The sequence below is a fragment of the Bos javanicus genome, chromosome 2 (genome assembly GCF_032452875.1).
Source record: "Bos javanicus breed banteng chromosome 2, ARS-OSU_banteng_1.0, whole genome shotgun sequence".
In the NCBI taxonomy this organism is placed as follows: domain Eukaryota; kingdom Metazoa; phylum Chordata; class Mammalia; order Artiodactyla; family Bovidae; genus Bos; species Bos javanicus.
The window spans coordinates 131,904,767-131,925,724 of NC_083869.1; the positions used below are offsets into that span (position 1 = coordinate 131,904,767).

The 20,958-nt window shown below is 52.1% G+C and overlaps 1 protein-coding gene across 1 annotated transcript; it reads right to left on the minus strand.

The window, feature by feature from the left end:
- Positions 1-119: 119 nt before the first annotated feature.
- Positions 120-20,681, minus strand: PINK1 (PTEN induced kinase 1). Its single transcript, XM_061394341.1, has 8 exons — positions 20,227-20,681; positions 11,248-11,535; positions 9,742-9,842; positions 7,518-7,700; positions 6,829-6,992; positions 3,208-3,335; positions 2,637-2,873; positions 120-1,669 (listed from the first exon to the last, which is right to left on the minus strand). Exons 1-8 carry the CDS (start codon positions 20,620-20,622, stop codon positions 1,400-1,402), a joined length of 1,767 nt encoding a protein of 588 aa, XP_061250325.1. The 5' UTR covers positions 20,623-20,681; the 3' UTR covers positions 120-1,399.
- Between the last annotated feature and the right edge of the window lie 277 nt (positions 20,682-20,958).

The window sequence follows — 20,958 nt, forward strand, 5'->3', positions numbered from 1 at the left end:
TAAGTGGCCCTTTTTAGTTTTGCTGAAGTCTGGAAATGACACAGCTGCTGAATGTCAAGGGGAGTGAAGTAAGGTTAATAAAGGCCAGTGGGGACATCACAGAGATGGGAAAGCTAGGGTAACAGCACTGGACTTTAATAGAATTACAGAACTGCTTGGCTGAAAAGAACCTTACAGCATATTCAACTTGCTTTAGGCCCTAGCTGTGTTCCTAAAAAGCACACGTAAAGATGTAGGATTCCGTCTCCAGTATGATTGTCTTTATAGTGTGAGGATTACTCTTACAAGCCAAGTATTCCGTTTGAGGCACTTACATATTTTGCAGTTGTCAATATGCATTTAATTCATCACAGTTCCTGTAAGAAATGCTAGTCAGAAGGGACAGTCAACAAGTTCAGAACACTGCACTGCTAATCTCCATGTCATTAACCACCAGCGCTCTGCTGGACTCAAGTCAGCGGCTGCACAAGCTCCACGGCGATGCTTGTTACCAGCACCCCGGGCTGCTCCGGGACAGATGACTGACTGATGGCAGCGGCTCCCGTCTCGGGCCTCACTCATGGGCTGTTCACTCTGACACCTGACTATCCTGACCTGCATGAACTCTGGCCACAACACAGGTCTGACCTCTCAGCTCAGCCTCACCTAACAGACCCGCTCGGCCACTGACTTTTCAGAGGTCTAGGAGGACAGGACTCCGGTCAGTGGTTTATGCCCGAGCAGCCTCTCGCCTGGGACAGAGCCCATCCTTTGGATCTGTGTGCCCAGGGCTGGTCACGTGGTCAGCGCCGAAACACAAAGGAGCCTGGTGATTGGCTAGCATTTCTCTTGAGGGTTAGGCCTTTTGCGGTCATCTAGACGAAGGGTTGGCAAACTTGGTCTGTGGGCCGGTCTGGCTTGCTGCCTGATTTTTGCAGGCCTGCAAGCTAAAAATGGTTTTTACCTTTTAAGTGGTTGAAAAAATTAAGAGTAAATAGTGACACACGAAATTCCAAATCTCAGGGTCCCTAAGTGAAGCTGAACTTGTTCACACATTGAAGGCTGTCTTTGCACCACGATGGCAGAGCTGAGCAGCTGCGACAGCCTGAGCACCAGCCCTCGACAGAAGTTTGCTGACCTCTCTCGAGAGCGGTGTCTTCATTTCACAGGTAAGAGAACTTGGACGATGCATCAGAATCACACAGCTAGACAAAGCTACACAGCTAGAGCGAGTTAGTGGCTAGACCGTGACCTCGAGCTGCTCCTTCATCTGCCAAACCTGAGGCCTTCTCTTGGCTGACTCGCCCTCGCCGTGCCGTCCTTCCTCCTCACCCCCTCCCCCTCACCTAGGAGGCACTCGCTCAGCGTTCACAGACCATCACGACACAGATGCTGGAAAGTTCTTTTAGTGATTGACCAGCTACAGCAGCTGTCTCGGGGCTGCCCTCCAGGAGTCGAGGAGGAGGGCCGCCTGGCTCAGCGCTTCATACTCCAGGTTGGCCAGAAATAGCATCTTCATTTTTGTTTCCACACAGTTCTTCTCCGTCAGCCTGTTGGCCAGCAGGGTGGCGGCCGATTGTTGGAGGAGCCAGGCAATCATCTTGTCTAGTTTCAGGTTCTTTGGGGCGAGCGTGTGTTCACCCCAAAGGCTTAAATGAAGCACATTAGCAGCCACTCGGGCGGATGGCCTCTGCAACAGGAAGGGGAGCCGGAGCTTAGAACACCTGTGACAGTCTTCACCCACAGCCCGCTTTGTTAGTACAGCCTGTTTCAGGGTCTTCCCTTCTTTGGCCCTGAGCATACTCTTCACCCTTCCCTCCTGCAGTACTCTGCACACACACTGGCCAATTCTACCCACGCCCCAGGCTTTCGCATGGGTATGAAATTTGGGGTGGGGTGGGTGGGGTAGGGGTAGGGGACATTGTTGGAATAGCCTCCCCATCCTGGGCCTTTTATTAAGATTTTTTCACCATGTAGCATGGCATATGTGATCTTAGTTCCCTAACCAGGGATCGAACCTGTGTCCCCTGCATTGGAATCTTGGGAGGCCACCACTGGACTGTCAGGGAAGTCCTTGACAGTCCAAGGCCTTGAAGGCCCAGGAGCTGCGTCTGGGGTGAGGGGAGTTGTCCTGACTTCATGACGGCAGCGCACGCTATGTGACAGCCTGCTGCACATGGTGAGGGGTAAGTGGTAGGCGGGACTTTGAGCCCTGCTCTGTCCATGCTTTTTCCACTCCACATGCCACCCGCACTGGCCCTGCCACTCCTGTTAAGGTTTCAAATATGTTAGCCTTTGGAGTAATTTCAAAATGTCCAGATCTCTCAGGAGAGTTCATCCTATCTGTCTGGCTAGATCTCAGCTGATTCTGTATCTTCATTAAACATGTCTTAAAACTGCATCTCTTTCCCTCTGAGTAACTTTAAGCAGCTAAAGCCAAGAGGAGTTGATTGCTGGAATCCTGACTCCAAGCTTGGTGGCCAGCCCCCCTGCTCCTATCTGTATTCCAGCCTGCTGTGTGTTCTGTACGTGGCCATCACCTCTGTAAGACAGAGGAGCCGATTTTCACTCCAGTGCCTGCCCAGCCCTGCCCTTTACTCTGGAACGTGACCTGAGGTTCCCCTCCACACACCCCCTGTAAACCTGAACCACCTCACCTTGCAGACCTCCCGCTGCAGCAGCGACCTCACCAGGCACCTCACGTCCCGCGGCACCCACTCGGGCAGTGCTGGCAGCTGAGCCTCCTGGTAACTGCGGCTTTCAAGGTGGGCCCTGCCCTGGCCGTAAAAGGGATTGGGGAGCCCAAAGATTTCGTAGGCGAGTGCGCCCACCGCCCAGGCATCCGCCTTGCTGTAGTCGATCACTGCCCTGGGGCCTGGGCAGGCCGTGGACACCTGCTCGGAAAGCAACAAGTGAACAGTCACGCTGCTGGTACTTGAAACCTATTTGTGCTCCTGCACGGCACCCAATTCATGCACTAGTCTGGACTCTGTCCCAAGGAACTCAGAATTGAAATGAACTGTAGCTCAGATCCAAGCAAATGTGCTTAGGCTGCCTACTTCAGGCTGACAAAACTCATCTCTCCTGGGACATCAGTTCCAGGCAGAGACAGGGAAGGGACTTCTGATAAATTATGGGTCAGAAAAGATGGAAGTGTTGAGTAAACAGGGAGGAAACCTGGTGGGAGAGGCTCTGCTGGTGGCACTTGACACGCTCAGTGGGACTCACCTCGGGAGCCATCAGGCAGCCATTCCCGCCACGGTCCACGTACCAGCTGGTGAAAGGCAACTGCAGGCCGATGCGCTCATCAGCTAGGCAGCAGCCAAAGTCTGTGATCACCAACCAGGGGCAGCCATCTGTGGGGAGACTCACAGATGTGAGAGGCCATCTCCTCCCCTCCCTGCACCTCGAGGCCCTCCGATACCTCCACTAAAGCCACCCTCAGAACACGCTGACCCAGGAACAAACCACTGCACAACTGCACTCATTTCACATGCTAGCAACGTAATGCCAAAATTCTCCAAGTGAGGCTTCAACAGTAAGTCAACTGAGAACTTCCAGATGTTCGAGCTAGATTTAGAAAAGGCAGAGGAACCAGAGATCAAATTGCCAACATCTGTTGGATCATTAAGAAAGCAAGAGGATTCCAGAAAAACATCTGCTTCACTGACTACACTAAAGCCTTTGACTGTGTGGATCACAACAAACTGTGGAAAATTCTTCAAGAGATGGGAATACCAGACCACCTGACCTGCCTCCTGAGAAACCTGTATGCAGGTCAAGAAGCAACAGTGAGAACCAGACACTGAACAACAGAGTGATTCAAAATTGGGAGAGGAGTACATCAAGGCTGTATATTGTTACTGTGCTTATTTAACTTACATGCAGAGTACATCATGCGAAATGCCAAGCTGGATGAAGCACAAGCTGGAATCAAGACTGTTGGAAGAAATATCAATAACCTCAGATATGCAGATGAAACCACCCTTATGGCAGAAAGTGAAGAAGAACTAAAGAGCCTCTTGATGAAGGTAAAAGAAGAGAGTGAAAAAGCTGCCTTAAAACTCAACATTCAGAAAACTAAGATCATGGCATCTGGTCCCATCACTTCATGCAAACAGATGGGGAAACAATGGAAACCGTGACAGGCTTTATTTTCTTGGGCTTCAAAATCACTGCAGATGTTGACTGCAGCCATGCAATTAAAAGATGCTTGCTCCTTGGAAGAACAGCTATGACAAACCCAGAGAGGGTATTAAAAAGCAGAGATATTACTTGGCCAACAAATGTCCATATAGTCAAAGCTATGGTTTTTCCAGTAGTCATGTATGAATGTGAGAGTTAGATCATAAAGAAGGCTGAATGCGAGGAGCCAGCATGAGGAACTCCGCCCGTGGCAAAGGTCATGAGGAAGGAGGCTCAGCATACGCAAAGGCGGGATCGAGCATCAGGAGTCCCCCTGGATATTCTCGAGCATCTACCCCCAAAACCAGAGTCTGCCTACTTTACTGCTTTGTGCTCTCACCTCTGACTTTACGGGGGGCTGTCCCCCACCACCATCTCGCTCTCTCCCTGAAAAGGAGTTAACTTACAACTCCAGTTAATAAAGTTCCTGGGCATAATAGGAGTGTTTAAATCTAAACCCCTCAGATAGCTCTCTAACTTACCTGACAAGTTTACCCGGACTCCTACAGCTATGCATACGAGTGTTTAGTCTCCCATCCGCGAGAGGCACGGGAAGCCTAAGATATTCAAACAGCTTAGAGCCTCTTAGAGTTAGAAGCTGTCAGAATAAAAGTAGTAAAAGATTTCATTGATGAGCCAATGCTTGCTGCCAAGTTTCCACATCCCCTGTGTTGCATCCTTGAATGCGTATTAATTAACATAGTTGGTATGTAGAAAAAATAAGTAGTGGCCTTGGTGTTAGCAACTTTAGACCCTTAAGGTAATACATTCTTTCCTTTGTTGTAAACCCACTGCACCTCTGCCCTATAGGAATGCAACTTTATCTAACACCTTCGGAGGATGGCGCCAAACTTTAAAATAACTACTCTTAGAGAAAATAAGTCTAATGGTTGACAAACCTTTGTCAGAGTCATAAAATGTTAATAGGCCTTCTGGCCAGAAGATGATGTAAATCACCTAAACCATTTGTATACAATAAATTTGCAGAAAAGAAACCCTGGTTTCGATAAGGATCAAAGACTGCTGACTTTGCATGATTTCACATCCCCTATTATCCTCTACGTGCAACTTAGGGTATAAAAGCCCTTGTTGAAAATAAAGCTACGGGCCTTGCTCACCGAAGCTTGGTCTCCCCATGTCATTCTTTCTCTCAACCTCTGGCTGAGTTTCCATCTGGAGCGCGGAGGTCCTCTGTGACCACTTATTTGCCTGGGCTTCTAAGACCCACTCGAGAAGGTGCCTAAGGTAGGGCACCCTCTGCTATTCGAGAGGGCGCCTGAGGCCTCCGTGGTCAGAGCTAACCTGATGTCACAGGTTATATTGATTTTCCGCGTAAACCAAGCTACTCAGCCTTTTCTCCGCTGAATTTTCCTACTGAGCTATCCTCATTCTATTACTCTTTATATCTTTGATTAATATTTAATTAAAGCCAAGGGTAATCGCCGACGCCGTCTCCCCTTCGAACTCCCTAGATCAGCCAGGGCTGGACCCCAGCAGCTGAACACCGAAGAATTGATGCTTTTGAACTGTGGTGTTGGAGAGGACTCATGAGAGTCCCTTGGACTGCAAGGAGATCCAACCAGTCCATCCTAAAGGAGATCAATCCTGAATATTCATTGTAAGGACTGATGCTGAAGCCCCAATACTTTGGCCACCTGATGCGAAGAACTGACTCATTAGAAAAGACCCTGATGCTGGGAAAGATTGAAGGTGGGAGGAGAAGGGGACGACAGAGGATGAGATGGTTTGGATGGCATCACCGACTCGATGGACATGAGTCTGAGTAAGCTCCAGGAGTTGGTGATGGACAGGGAGGCCTGGCATGCTGCAGTCCATGGGGTCACAAAGAGTCGGACATGACTTGAGTGACTGAACAACAACAAAAGCCACTCTCAGGACATGCTGACCCAGGAACACAGGCCAGCAAGGCCTGGACAGCTGCCCACTCACCAGAGAGCTGAGTGGGACCAGCAACACAAATACAGACATGCCTCCAGGAAATCAAGGTCCCTTAGCCAAGAACTGGATAAAATCAGCGCATTATCAATTAGTTATCTGGAAAAGGATTCATGCAGACTTCCTTTAAAAGCCAGTTCCTCTAGAATTTAATCGCATATTGAATTATCTTAAATCTTTTTAGTTCAAAATTGACCATAAGACAGAATCCACCTGTATTGCAGGGAACAGAAGTTCGATCCCTGGGTCAAGAAGATCCCCTGAAGAAGGAAAAGGCAACCCACTCCAGTATTCTTGCCTGGGAAATCCCATGGACAGAGGAGCCTGGTGGGCTACAGTCCAAGGGGTTGCAGAGAGTCAGACATGAGTTAGCAACTAAACAACAAGAACAAAACAATGACTCTCCTTTACAGAACCCCCAGGCAAGTAGCCACCCAGCTTTGCTTGAATGCTTCCAATGATGGGGAGCTCATTGCCAGAGGCAGCTGGGCTGACATTCAAGCAGTACTTGCTGAAAATATTCTTACAATACAAAGACCAGAACAAAGAACAAAACCATCCATCTTGAAGGAGAGAGTGCTTATCTCTGTGTGCAGAGCTAAGACACAACTTAGAACATAGAAACCAGAAAAGACCCGAAGGCCCCAAATGTCCCCAAGCCTGAAGTGCAGGCCACCCTGGACAGCTCGGGGCGGGGCGGGCAGCTACCTGCATCCAGTTCCACCAGGATGTTGTCGGACTTCAAGTCTCTGTGCGCGACGCCCTGCTGGACCAGGTGATCCACCCCTTCCAAGAGCTGCAGAGTCATCACAGTGGCCAGCCGGGGGCTCGGGGTGTTCCCGCGAAGGTACTGGCGCAGGGTACACGGGTAGCTGGTGGAGAGCACAACAGGGCCAGTCATCACGCGCCTAGCATCCCGAGCACCTTACTTCCTGTTAGGATGATGGCCTTTCTCCTGACTCCTTTGCTCCCTAAGTAGCTGTTCTGTTTCTATCCACCATCCTGGAATTAGGAAGTAAGAGCTAGGGCCTCACACGTTAGAAGTTACAGGACAGCTGCTCGTTTCCTTAAAACACTCACACAGCAATGCCAGGGGCACAGAGATGGAGGAAAGGAGAAGAGTCTATGTTTAAAAAAAAAAAAACAACGCAGGAGAAAGGTGAGCATACAGGGGGCTACCGTCAAAGGTCCTAAGAGCACTAGATGGGAAGTATGACCTGACTGAACATGCACTTCTGTTTGCCTGGAAGGCCGTCCCAAAGGGCAACTGCGCTCCAGGGCAGACACATGCCCTCAGCCTGCCCTTGTCTCCCAAAGAGAGAGGATCCTCTGGCCCATGATCCCAGGCTCTTGGAGGCAGCGACCAGCTCCCACTCACTCCAGGTCCCGCCACTCACTTCTTCATGACGAGGAAGAGAGTCCGCCCATGGCCCAGGCCTGCGGGGTGAAGACGCGGGGGCAGCACGTCCGGGTAGTCGACCAGGGCCCCTGGCAGCAGCGGCACCGACGAGGTGAAGGCTCGCAAGACCCGGATGATGTTGGGGTGCGGGGCCAGCTGCTTGGGACCTCCCTTGGGTCTTCTGTTTCAGCCGGGTGGGACAAACGTGAGGGAGCAGCAGATACGACACTTGGGATACAACAGTCTGAGGCCACAATCAACACTGACATTCACCTCCACCCATATCTATACCAAGTGTGTGCCAGGTGCAGAGCGGGGTGCTGGAAGGGAAGCTGCGGTGACTCATCACACTGGTGACCCCGTCCATCCCACGAGGTAGAGCACAGGGCAGGAGGCCCTGGAAGCGGGCTGCCTGGGCTTGAACCCCACGCCTGCCGCTCCAAGTCCTTGGCCACACTGCTTAACGTCTCTTGGCTCAGTCTCAAATGCAAAAGGGGAATATAGTAGTACCATACCCTGTAAGGTGGATAACAGGACCCAGAACCTCCCTGGTCCGGCCCTAGCTTAACACCTGGCACGAGCTCAGTCAGCCTCTGAGTGAACCGACACAGAGGCAGTTTGTAGAAGCGATTCCCCTGCACGTCAGGTGCTCTGCCCAGGCCTCTGCTGCTCCGGGAGCCCCACCCCACCACCCTGCTCAGACACAGAGGCTGCAGGACTGCCCACTGGGTGTGGCCCCGCCCCTGCCCAGAGCTGCCAGGCCTAAGCGTGCGCACCTGACCCAAGGGCAACCAAGGGCCTGAAGTCATGTCCGAGACCCGATGCTTGGCAGGATAAGGGGAGAGGCTCTCTGTGGAGTGTGAGGAAAAACTCGGCAGTAACTGCATAGGAAATGGAGCTGAGGTGTTGAAAGGATGCTGTAACGTGCTTGAGTTCGCTGAGCTGTTTTACAAATGTAAAAACCCCCACCAAATGAAGATGCTAACCACTTGATGACCATGAGCAGATAGCCCGCAGACCTCCTGGAGCCTGAGGACTGAGGCTGTTAACCACTCTGACACTGCCCTGTCACCTCACCATCTACCGGAGATTTGTGCACGAGCTGATTACATACCCTGGGACACCCCTCTCCCTTATGTGCCCTTTAAAAATGCTTTGCTGAAACTCTTTGGGGAATTTGACATTTGGGGGCCATGAGCCACCCATCTCCTTCCATGGTCCTGTAATAAACCTTTCTCTGTTCCAAACTCTGGCATTTTGGTATTGTTTGGCCTCACTGTACGTCAGACACAGGAGTTTGCTTTTTAACAGTGCCACGAGGCCTGAGGGAAGCCGGAAGTATTCCTGCGGGCAGGAAATGAGGATGCAGGGTGGCAGAGAGAGGCGGATGGAGCAGAAGCCCAGAGACATCGAGGCAACAGGGAGAGCCCCACGCCCGGCCTGTCCTCCGAGCTGCCTCAGGTCCGAGCTTTGAGCCAGGCTGTGAGTGGCTCCAACAGCTCCTCTGGGGTTCGTCCAAATGGGCCCCTGTCTTAGGTGATCAAAGGCATCAGAGCATCATTCCAACCTGGGCCATTAGAGCCACTGGGAGAACGACGATCCCGGCACAAGGCTGTTGGACGCCGCAGCAGCAACGTGCTGCACGGCTGTCAGCAAACCCGGGGAAGCGGGTGGCTGCACCGGGAGGGGTGTGTGTGTTTGAACGGAGAACGAACCGGACAGGAGGCCAGACGGGGGTCGGACCAGCACTGACCACACTGGACTCTGCTGCCACTTCTCAGGCACCTCTGCCACAAAGACACTCTTGGGGAAGGCCATAAAAAAAATCTCTTGGCACCATCAGGTCATGGCAGTTAGTTGTAAAGTGAGTGTTAACCTCTGCTGGGGACAAACAGATTTCAATTCGTGCAAAATTGTGGTGCTCTACCTGAGAATTACTTAGGAGTCATAAACCAGATCTGCCCAGTTCAGAAGGATGAAGGATGGTTTTAGGTAGCCTTCTCTCCCTGCTCCAGCGTGAGTCAGCCACCTGCATCTCCAGCTGGGGTCAGACTACAGTCTTTCCCAATTATCCCCCAACTGAAAGCCCATCACTGACTACACTGTTCAGTGGGCGTTTATTGTGTCTGTGGGGGTGTGTGTGTCACGTCAGACGCTGTGCGGAGGGCACAGGTGTGGGTGCTGCTCCGTGGCGGGGCGAGGTGGGGCAGATGGCTGCTTACCTGTGAGTGACCGCTCCATACTCCCCGGCCAAGGCCACTCGACTGGCTGGGACCAGCTCCTGGCTCATTGTGCTAAAGATGGCTTCGCTGGATGAGCCTGCCTGGAACATCCATAACGGGTCCAGAATTACACGGGTCCGAGAAGCCCAGGCCCTCCTTGTAATCTGGACCAGGACAACTACTGCCTGGAACTGGCTTTGACTTTCAAGCTCATAACCTCTCTGAGTGGCAAGCCAAGACTAGTTTCTCCAGGGAGAAAGGAGGCAGATGTGCCATTCATGCCAACCCAGAGGATGCTGCCCACGCCTCAAACTCTCGGCAGCTCAGGTGCCCAGGGCCGGAGGAGATGTCGAGACGACCACGGCAGGGGCTCCTCTTCCTGCCACAGAGGCCTCCAGGCACCACCAGGCTCAGACCTGACCACCGAGCACGAACACTCACCCGTGAAGGCTCCCTTCAGCAGACAGGCTGAGCCCGACAAGCCCACCCTGGATAAACTCACACTGAATCACAGAACAGCCCTCTATCAACCAGCAAAAAGCAACAAACAACGAGGAAAAGCACCGTATTTTCCTCATTTCATTATGAACAGCTCTCAGGACTGGCAACACCTATAAAGAATCCTTTAAGAATTAAGTCTTTTAGCTTTTGTGAATGCATTTGCTGTCATGCCCCAACCAGTGGGAGTTTTGATGTTAAGACTGGATGTTTCCTGGCAGTGGGCGTGGGGTGGGGGGTTGGCTACTTGTTAGCTATCAGCCCAGCGTGGAAGCACAGTCTAACAAGCTTCATTCCCCAAATCAAGGCACAAACCACATCCTTCAGGGCCCAGCATGAGCTATGTGGCTGTGTCCCCCTCAGCCTTGGAGAGAGGCTCTGGGCAGCAGAAAATACCATCAAGTCTTGATGAATTTCCTAACCCTCCTCCCACCATGTAATGACAAGATACAGAAACTACTCTAAATGGACAGAAATCTTCGTTTTTGGGTGGGAAAAATACTCAACTTGCCAAAGTCTTGAGTTCTGCAAGGGTTAAGAGCAGAGAGCTGGCACATCAGTCTTGGGTCTGGAGTGTGGTGGGAGGTGAGCTCAGAGGAAGGCACGTGGCTCCTCCTTCCCCACGAGCAGGTCAGGAAGCGAGAGGACAGAGCACACTGCAGCCCTGAAATGCGCTCATCCGCCCAGACGCACCGGGCCCTCGCCACTCAGTGTGGCTCGCAGCCCAGTGGCCTGGGAGCCCATTAGGGAGGCGGGACCTCAGGCTCCACCCCACACCGGCGCTCAGAACCTGCCTTCTAACCCGCCCTCAGGTGACGCGTGGGCAGGTTACAGTCTAAGACTGCAACACCGCTTCAGACTGCTGCATGAGAGCGTGAGGCACCTGTCCTGTGGAGAATCTTCTGGTTCCTATTTACTTCCTGGGAGAAAGTGCCGTCTGGTTACCCGCCCAACAAGAAGGGGATTTTGAAAAAAGATGACTTTAGAGATGGAAGGCCCTACTCTTACCGAGATGTTCCACATCATCTTGATGGCCAAGGGGAAGGCCGGGGCCCGTGGGGCTGGCGCCTCCTCTCCTCGTGGAAGGATCTCTGGGCCCTTCCCTGGAAGAAGCTGGCCCAGGCTCTCTGCCTCCTCCAGGTTCTGGGGCAACACAGGCATGGTGGCCTCATAGACGGCGGCACTGCAGCCCTTGCCAATGGACTGCCCGATCAGATACTCCTCCAGCCGGAAACCCTGCCAGCGTCGGGTGTCCAGTGGGTCTGGGAGCAGCTTGTTTTTCTGGGTGAAAATTGCCTGTGAAGAAAACCAGCAGGCACCATGAGCTCGGCAGCCCCGTGAGGCTTCAGTGAAGGGATAGAGTGGTACAGCGAGGCCAAATCTCCACTGGCAGATCGAGCGCTAATAAAACAACCAAACTGGGTGCTACTGTTGGTCCTGGGCTCGAGCCAGCCTCTGTTCTCTCCTTATTCAGAGTGGTTCTCAAACTGCCACTTCATGGCAGTCACCGCGACAGTCCAACACAGAACACTGTGTGAGTTAAGAGGTCACAATTCCCCAGTTCTGCAGCTGGCACACTGCTCCTTTGCTGCCTGTCAGGCTACCAGCACAATCTTGGAGGTGTCTGATTATGGAGATGGTTCTATCTGCAAAGGCCTTGGCAGGCAGCTACTGGACGGTTACCAAGAGCTGTGGACGGGCAGGAGCATGTGGTCACAGCCACCCCTCCCACTTGTGAATGACCTCGGGCTGCTCTTGCAAGCAAGGGGGTGAAAATCAGGAGGCTCCCTGGAGCCAGTCATCGGGTCCTGTTGTTGGCCTGAACCCCGAGGACCTGCAGGTCCTATAGATGGCCAGCCTCCAGATGGCCGATGACGGAGCTTGGAGTCAGTGACAATGCCATCCGTGGTTTACTGGATGGGGAATCTTATATGTCTGCAGCAGGGGGTCCTGGAGCAGCATCCCGGTGTGTGTGGCAGACAGCAGGAAGGACCTGACAGCAATCTTGGCTCCACTGGGGAGGAGGCAGCTACCATTCACAAGGGGAACTGGTCAGGTTGGCTCATTAGTTACCAGGGAAACCGGCAGGTTCATGACCATCACCAGGGCAGATGTTTCCCTTTAATACACCAGCAGGTGGAGTGGTTCTGGCCTAAGGCTTAGAGCAACCATAGCTGGGGCAGGGGGCAAACACCTCCTGTGAGGAGGCTGTAGGGGAGCAGGCACTGGTCCAGCTCCCTGGACCTGTAGGTCCAGCAGGGGATGAACAGAGAGCAAGAGAGAGGCCATCTTGAGCGCCCAGACCACACACTCCACTCCCACAGACCCTGCGCGGCCCTTACAGTCTTGGTCCAGCCCTCCCCCGTGACGTCCCTGGGGTCACGTATGCAGAGGTGCGCTGCAACCAAACACCACAGATGCAATACGGACCCCAGCAGCTCAGAGTCTGAAGGGGCCCAGAGACGCAGGAGGACTGAGCATCTTGCTGGAGACCCGCTGGTCAGACTCATCTCTATAGGCTTTTCATTTTTTTGGCTGTGCTGGTCTTTGCTGCAGCATGCTGGCCTTTGGTGCTGGCTTCTTTAGTTTGGCCACAGGAGCTTCACTGCATGGCATGTGGGATTTTAGTTCCTTGACCAGGGATGTAACCCACGTCCCCTGCACCGGAAGGCGGATTCTTAACCACTGGACCATCAGGGAAATTCCCAGACTCATCTCACAGTTAGGCCACCATGGTCGCCCAGTCACTGGACAGATGCTCTCTGCTCAGATAAGGGACAAAACGTAGGATGTTTACATTTACATAATATAGGGAAGGTTGTGACCACTAGGCAAAATACAAGTAGTACCAGCATTGTGAGAGCCCACCCATCCTGTGGTTTTCGTCCTGGCCACCTGGTGGGACCACACCGCCGGTCCACTTTCAGTCCCCACAGCCAATGCCAGTCCGAGAGAGGCGATGTGACAGACCCCAGGGTTAACAGAATGGTGCCTTTCTCCAGTAGAGGCCCAGACTAATTCCTTTAAGTAGTCTTAGGTAGAGCTGGGTAGAAGATCTGTAAGAAGGTGAGATCTGCAAACCCCTTTCTAATCCCCTGCCCCACAGGGTGGCAAGCCCAAACCACCAGGGTCTTATCTGCCAGTCCCGGACCGCTTTATATTTCCCCGGGGGGCGGTCCTGTGGCGAGGACCAACCTGTGAGTTACTGCCCCGGCCCGCAGCTGGCAGTGGTCCTTTGGCAATCAACAGCTGAACTTAGAGGGTGTGGACAAGTGGCCTCTGGGTTAATGTGGCAGAGGCAGGGGGACGGTCACTCCTGGGACGTTCAGTTATAGCTGGTAGGTCTGGGGTTAGCCTCCTGGGTCACAGGTGGTCACACGGTGAGAGAGTGGGTTTCACATCTCAACTGTTGCTGAAAGAGTTCCTTTATCCCGCCCACTGGGCTTCCCTCACAGCTCAGCTGGTAAAGAATCCGCCTGCAATGCAGGTGACCCTGGTTCAATTCCTGGGTTGGGAAGATCTGCTAGAGAAGAAATAGGCTACCCACGCCAGTATTTTTGGGCTTCCTTTGTGGCTCAGCTGGTAAAGAATCTACCTGCAATGTGGGACATCTGGGTCTGAACGCTGAGTTGGGAAGATCCCCTGGAGAAGGGAAAGGCTACCTACTCCAGTATTCTGGCCTCGAGAATTCCATGGACTGTATAGCCCATGGAGTCACAAAGAGTTGGACACGACTGAGCGACCGTCGCTTTCGCTTTCATCAGTCCCAGAAGCCCAGGTGCAGTGGAGCTGTAAGGTAGATGGACATGCCAGTGTATGTTATTTATTTTTTTGGTCCATTTCTGAACTTTGTGGCTGGTAAGGTGGGTTTTTGGTGTCACTCGAAAACACAGATAGGCCTTTTGTAACGTCTTCCATCAGCTGTAATGCATCGTAGGCTGCATATCACTGCTGTTCCATCACACTACTATCGTTGCTCAGCTCCCTTTCAAAGCTGGGACCAGAAGCCCAAGGATATGCTTTAATCATTTTGCCATTGCCACAGGCCCCAAACAAGCCTTTGCAAGAAACTGGCCATGTCCAGTTCACAAGCCTGTCCCTGAGTTAATACCCTAAACCTGAGTCTACATTGCTTGGGGGGGTGGGTCAGGGGTGTGCCTGTATTTCACAGACAATCCAGGTCCTTGCATTCTGTCTGAATTCATCAGCCATCCCTGTGCGATCAGATGACCCATGAGCACGGGGCTGCTACATGTAAACAAGAAAGAAACTCCAAGGTTAACAGGAAAGCATCAGCATAATGGACGAGAAAGACGGCTCTCACGGTAGTCAGCTGTCACAGGGCCCACAGCTGGTGGGCGACCACCCTGGGATTTCCCCAAAAGCTTTCCTTTCCCCAACCAAGCTCCCTGTCCTTTCCCAACATCTTGGTGTTTATAGGAGCTTTCTCGGCTGGCTCACCAATTGTTAGGTTGTACCCCAAAGGCCCGCAAGCCTTGTAGTTGCCCAGCCTTCAGATGACCCAAGCAAAAGCCCGGAGACAGTGACAGAGAACCTTACATGTCTGCAGAAAAAGGTCCTCGAGCAACACCCCACCATGTGCAGCAGGCAGGACCCGGCAGCAATCTTCACTACTGGGCAGGGAGTCGGGTGGAGGGGAGTGCTGCTATTTACAGAAGGAATTGAAGTCAGGTTGGCTCATTAGTTACCAGGGAAACCGGTGGCTGGGGCATGTCCCTCACAGCCCCTCAGGTTAACGACCATCACGAGGACAGATGTTTCCCTTGAACATATTATCAATTGGGGGATTTTTGCAGAAACTAACAACTGGGGCCAGCGATTTTTATATAAGTGAATATTAAAAGACGACTCTGGTCAATAACGATTAGGTAACAAAAGACGTATTATTAATGTCTCTGGTCAGTATGTTGTTAATAAACTAGCAGGTGGAGCTGCTCTGGCCCAAAGCTGAAAACAACCATAGCTGGGGCAGGGGGCAAGCATGTTCCTGTGAGGAGGATGTAGCTGAAGCAGGGACCGGTCCCACAGGGGATGTACAGAGAGCAAGAGAACTGCCATCTTGAGTGGCCTGACCATACACCTGTCTCCCTGTTTCTGCCTCTTAGGAAGCTGGGGGGCCATTCTGTTCACAGAAAGGAGACAAAGAGTACAAGAGTTCTGATGGAATTAGATGGAAGTGTAGGTGGGGGTGCACGGGGAAAGAGGCCATTTCCCCCAAATTGGTATTCTTGCCTACTTCAGGCAGGTGACATCATTCCTCCAGTTGCCCAAACTCTACCTTCCTCCTCAAATCCCATCTCATCTGCTGATCCCTCCCTTTCTATGGCTAGTCACTCGCCTCCAGACTTTCCCACTCATGTCCTTCCTTACCTGCTTCTGAGTCCAGTGAAAGCCCATTGCTTTCAAATGTTGCAGCAGAACCTAACTGATGGACTTCCCTGGTGGTCCAGGATAAGAATCTGCCTGCCAGTGCAGGGGACATGGGTTTGATCCCTGATCCGGGAAGACTCCACAAGCCTCAGAGCAACTAAGCCTGTGCCCCACAACTCCTGAGCCTGTGTACTGCAACCACTGAACCTGTGCGCCCTGGAGCCCTGCTCCGCGACAAGAGCAGTCACCAAAATGAGAAGCCTGTGCACTGCAACAAAGACTAGCCCCGCACGCAGCGAGAAAGACCAGCACCACCACCGAAAAAAAAGAACCCAACTTATGCATTACTCAGTGCCTTGTCCTGACACTTCCTATATATGAAAACTGTTTTGCAGGCTGGTCTGCACTGCCCATACTGGTCTCTCACATGCCTCTCCCTGAACCTTTGCTCAAACTCTTCCCCTCCCCTTGCCCCCTGAAATACTGTCTTTGCTCTGCCTGTTCATCCCTACTCATCCATCAAGTCCCAACTCAAGCTCCTGCTTCCCCTATAACAAGTGCTGACCACTCAGCCCGCAGTAGTCTTTCCTTCTGGAAGATTCCTAAAGCACTGGGAGTCTATAAGCTAAAACACTTCGCATGAGAACTTTTAATTTTTTTAAAAAATGAAAGTCTGTCTTGCCTTGCCAACCAGTTTCTAAATTCTGTGGAGCCAAAGAAGCATCGTGTAATCCTCAGTCAACCATAGTTTTGAGGATGAGATAAAATTTTTAAAGCTTTATTTTGAAATAAATATAGACTTACAGGAAGCTGCCAAAAAAAACCCAACAAAGTGTCCTGTGTGCCCTTCTCCCAGTTTCCCCCAGTTGACCTCTCACGAGGCACTGCTGCTGCTGCTAAGTCGCTTCAGTCGTGTCCGACTCTGTGCGACCCCATAGACGGCAGCCCGCCAGGCTCCCCTGTCCCTGAGATTCTCCAGGCAAGAACACTGGAGTGGGTTGCCATTTCCTTCTCCAATGCAGGAAAGTGAAAAGTGAAAGTGAAGTCGCTCAGTCGTGTCCGACTCCCAGAAACCCCATGGACTGCAGCCCACCAGGCTCCTCCGTCCATGGGATTTTCCAGGCAAGAGGACTGGAGTGGGGTGCCATCGCCTTCTCCATCACGAGGCACTAGTACAGTATCAAACCCAGCAAAGTGACGACATACTCTACTGTCAACGAGGCTGCAGATCTTACCCAGTTCTCACCATCTTTTCTAACCCGCATTCACTCGTGTGCATGCCCCTGCGGTGTAGCTCTGTGCGATTTCACCCCACCTACAGATTCATGTAATCACCAAGATACAGACCTGCTCCATCACAGAATCCCTTTGAGCTGCCTCTTTGTTTTTGCACCACCCCCGCCATGCCCCATGCAACCACGTCCCTGGCAACCACTGACCTGTTCCCCATCTCTACCATTCTGTCATTTCAAGAATGTTATATAAATAGAATCACAGGATGCAACCATTTGGAACTGACTTTTTTCACTAAGCATAATGCCCCTGAGGTTCACTGAAGTTGTTACCTGTATCAATGCTGATTCCTTGTAATTCCTTATTATTAGTATTCCACTGTATATACCAGGGTTTGTTTAACAATTCACCAGCTAAAGGATGTTTGTGTTTTTAATATTTTGCTATTATGAGGGATGCAGCCATAAATACTGGTGTACAAGATTTAACACCCATTGATGGCCACCTGGGTTGCTTCTACCTTTTGACTATTGTGAATAATGCTGCTATGAACATAGGTGTACAAATATTTGTTCAGAGTCCCTGCTTTCATTCTTTTGGCTACATACCAAGTAGAATTGCTGGGATCATACAATAATTCTATTTTTAATGTTTGGGGGAACTGTTTCCCATAGCAGCTACTCAGGTACAGGTTTTTGTGTGAACATAAATTTTCAATTCTCTGGGTAAACGCCCAAGACTGCAATGGCTGGGTCATATGATAAATGTATGTTTAGTTTTGTAAGAAACTGCAGACTAATTTCCAGAGTGGCTGTACTATTTTAGATTTTCACCATTGATCCAGTTTCTCTGCATCCTCACAAGCATTCGCTATTATCACTTATTTTTAAAATGTTAGTTGCTCTAATAAGGATGCAGAGATACCACATTGTATTTTCAATTTGCATTTCCCTAATGATTCAACTATCCTTATTTGGCATCTGTATCTCCTCTTGGTGAAATATATGTTCATATCTTTGGCCTATTTTATAAAGGGTTCCCCCAACAAAATGCTTTCCAAATGCATCTAAAGGGACTGGTCTGGTCTACTCCAGTATGACACCATATGGAATTAGCATTAGAATTAGAATTAGAATTTTAGCACACGGGTTGCCAAATCTGGTACTCTGATTTTCTTTCCAAAGAAGTCAAATGCAAGAATTTAAAAAATTAATTTGTAATTAATTAAAAATTTTAAGACACAGAAGAATGAAGTGTGAGGCAAGGATGTGGAGATGGTAAGCTAGGAGGATCTAGCTCCTCAGTTTAGAAACACCCGCTGTAATTTTAAGTAGGGTTTGTCAAGTTGGCCACCTTGGCTTCTGCCAGCTGAGCTGTAACAAAAGACAGGGGCAGAGAATGGGGCCTAGACCAGGCGTCACCTGTTGCCTCACAGGGGCCAGGGCGTAAACATGAGACGCTCTGGTGATGAGTAACACGACCTGGGCGGAAAGCCAGGAAACATGGGAGCTTAAAGACCAACACTGCTTGGTCTTTAACCAGCTGTGTCCTTGGGCAAATCACCCCACCTTGCACCACCTCAGCGTTCAGCTGTAAAACGCAGGGGCTGTACTAAGGCAGTGAATGGTTCCCAACCCCAGGAAGAAGGGCCTCCCTGAAGAGGAGGAAACTGTGCCAGCAGATGGTCTTCAGACTTGAACTTAACAATGTTTCTTCCCCGGGTGTCCAGCCTGCCTGTCTGCCCTGCAGTCTGAACTTGCCAGACTCCAGAACAGCAGAGCCAATTCCTTCAAATAAAGCTGCCTTTTAATAAACACATCCTATTCCTTCTGTTTCTCTGGAGAAGTAGAGATTTTGGTTGAGTAGAAACAGAATCCTCTGAGCTCTTTAAAACACTTAAAAAGCCCAAGAACTAAGCATTTTAGTCACCCCAGATAACTCTACACAGGTTGTGCTAACTAGGCCTGCTGTTTTCTCCTGCTGTTTGGGTTTTTACTGCGGCTTCAGCTACGTCACTAATTGGCTAAACTGTGGAGGCTGCCTGGCTGGCAAGTGGTTAACAACAGCACACACAGGTTCTGTGAAAGTCAGACTTGTGACTTCAGCAAGTTACTTCACTTTTCACCTCCCTCATCCATATATTGGGGATGACAACTACCTCTGGAATATAAGGGTTAGGATTTAGCTGTCCTTAAATTTTAGAAAATTTACAGAAGGTCATTGGCCTTGGAGACACATTGACATTGACATTGAAGTCGCTCAGTCGTGTCCGACTCTGCGACCCCATGGACTGTAGCCTACCAGGCTCCTCCGTCCATGGAATTTTCCAGGCAAGAGTACTGGAGTGGGTTGCCATTTCCTTCTCCAGGAGATCTTCCCAACCCAGGGATCGAACCAGGGTCTCCTGCATTGTAGGCAGACACTTTACTGCCTGAGCCACCAGGGAAGTCCAGGAGCTATGTAATTAGTATATCTTTCAAACCATGCAGTTTGAGAAAGTGAAAGTCTCTCAGTCCTGTCTGACTCTTTGTGACCCCATGGACTGTCCATGGAATTCTCCAGGCCAGAATACTGGAGTGCGTAGCCTATCCCTTTTCCAGTGTATCTTCTGGACCCAGGAATCGAACCAGGGTCTCTCGTATTGTAAGAGAATTCTTTACCAATTGAGCTACCTGGAAACCCCCGTTTGAGGAAGGGAAGATAGTAAAACCAAAGTGAGGTACTGGCCTGGTACCAGGAGATCAGTAACAAATGAGCCTTAATCAGTGATTGCCAAGGAATTCCCAGCTACAAGATAAATAGAATCAGTCCTGAGTATTCATTGGAAGGACTGATGCTGAAGCTGAAACTCCAATACTTTGGCCACCTGATGCAAAGAACTGGCTGATTTGAAAAGACCCTGATGCTGGCAAAGATTGAAGGCAAGAGGAGAAGGGGACGACAGAGGAGAAGATGGTTGGATGGCATCACCGACGCGACAGACATGAGTTTGAGTAAGCTCTGGGAGTTGAAGATGGACAGGGAAGCCTGGCGTGCTGCAGTCCATGGGGTCGCAGAGAGTGGGACAAGACTGCGCGATTGAACAAGCTAAATCTTGACCCCAGGCCCGAAGGCAGCCCGCTCCGCTCCGCCCCGCCCCCAACTCGGACCCGGCTCCCGCACTTAGCCCCGCCCCAAGCCCGGCTCCTGCCCCAGCTCGGTCTCCCCGGCCCCGCCCCGCACCCAAGTGGGCCCCGCCCCCGCACTTGGCCCCGCCCCATCCCGGCTCCGGCCCCGCCCCTCACCCAAGTGGGGCCCCGCCCCCGCCCCATCCCGATCCTCCCCCCCGCCCCCGACCCTGCCCCGCCCGCCGCCGACACTCACCTGGATTTCCTCACAGGCTGAGGCGGCCCGCCGGCCCTCCGCTTGCTTCTCCTCGATGAGGCCCAGCCCAAGCCCGAAGGCCAGAAAGACAGCGCGGCCGCAAGGGCCCGCACCGCCCCGGGCCCGCACCACGAACTGCCGCTGGAGCCGCTCCGCCAGCCCGGCCACCGACTGGCGGAAGAAGCGGTAGCGGCCGGGAAGCCCGAGCCCGAGCCTGCACGGCTCCGTGCCGGGTCCCGCGGCCGGGCCCGGGCGCTCTCCGCGGCCCCAGCCCGCCGCGGGGCCGGGCCGCTCCGGCCGGCCCCAGCCGTAGGCCGGGCCGGGCTTGGCCGTGAAGCGCAGGAACAGCGCTCGGCCCAGCTGCAGGCCCCGGCCCAGCGCCTGTCGCACCGCCATGGCGTCGCCGCCCGGTCCCTGGGGACCTGCCGGCGTCCGGGGCGCCTGACACAACGCCTCAACTTCGGGGCGGAGCCTCGGCGCGGGCGCGGGCGCCGGTGGGCGGGGCCGTCACTCAGGCGGTTTCCTGGCTGGACGCGCGAGGGCGCTGTGGCCGTCCCTGCCGGCGCGTACTTTGTTCAGACTTTTGCCCGCAGCGTCTGCGGGGTGGCCTCTCAAGGACGTCAGGGGTGTGAACTTGGCTGCTTCTGGCGACATCGTCATTGAGGAGGGAATATTTATTGAGTAACCCCCCTTGTGCCAGACTCTCTACATTTGTTAATTAAATTTCCCACC

Excerpts from the sequence above, each read along its gene's own strand:
- PINK1 (XM_061394341.1), bottom strand. The coding sequence starts at position 20,622 with ATGGCGGTGCGACAGGCGCTGGGCCGGGGCCTGCAGCTGGGCCGAGCG. Across the intron at positions 11,536-20,226 it reads CAGCCTGTGAGGAAATCCAG|GCAATTTTCACCCAGAAAAA; the intron begins GTGAGTGTCGGC and ends TTTTCTTCACAG. Across the intron at positions 9,843-11,247 it reads AGATGATGTGGAACATCTCG|GCAGGCTCATCCAGCGAAGC; the intron begins GTAAGAGTAGGG and ends TGGATGTTCCAG.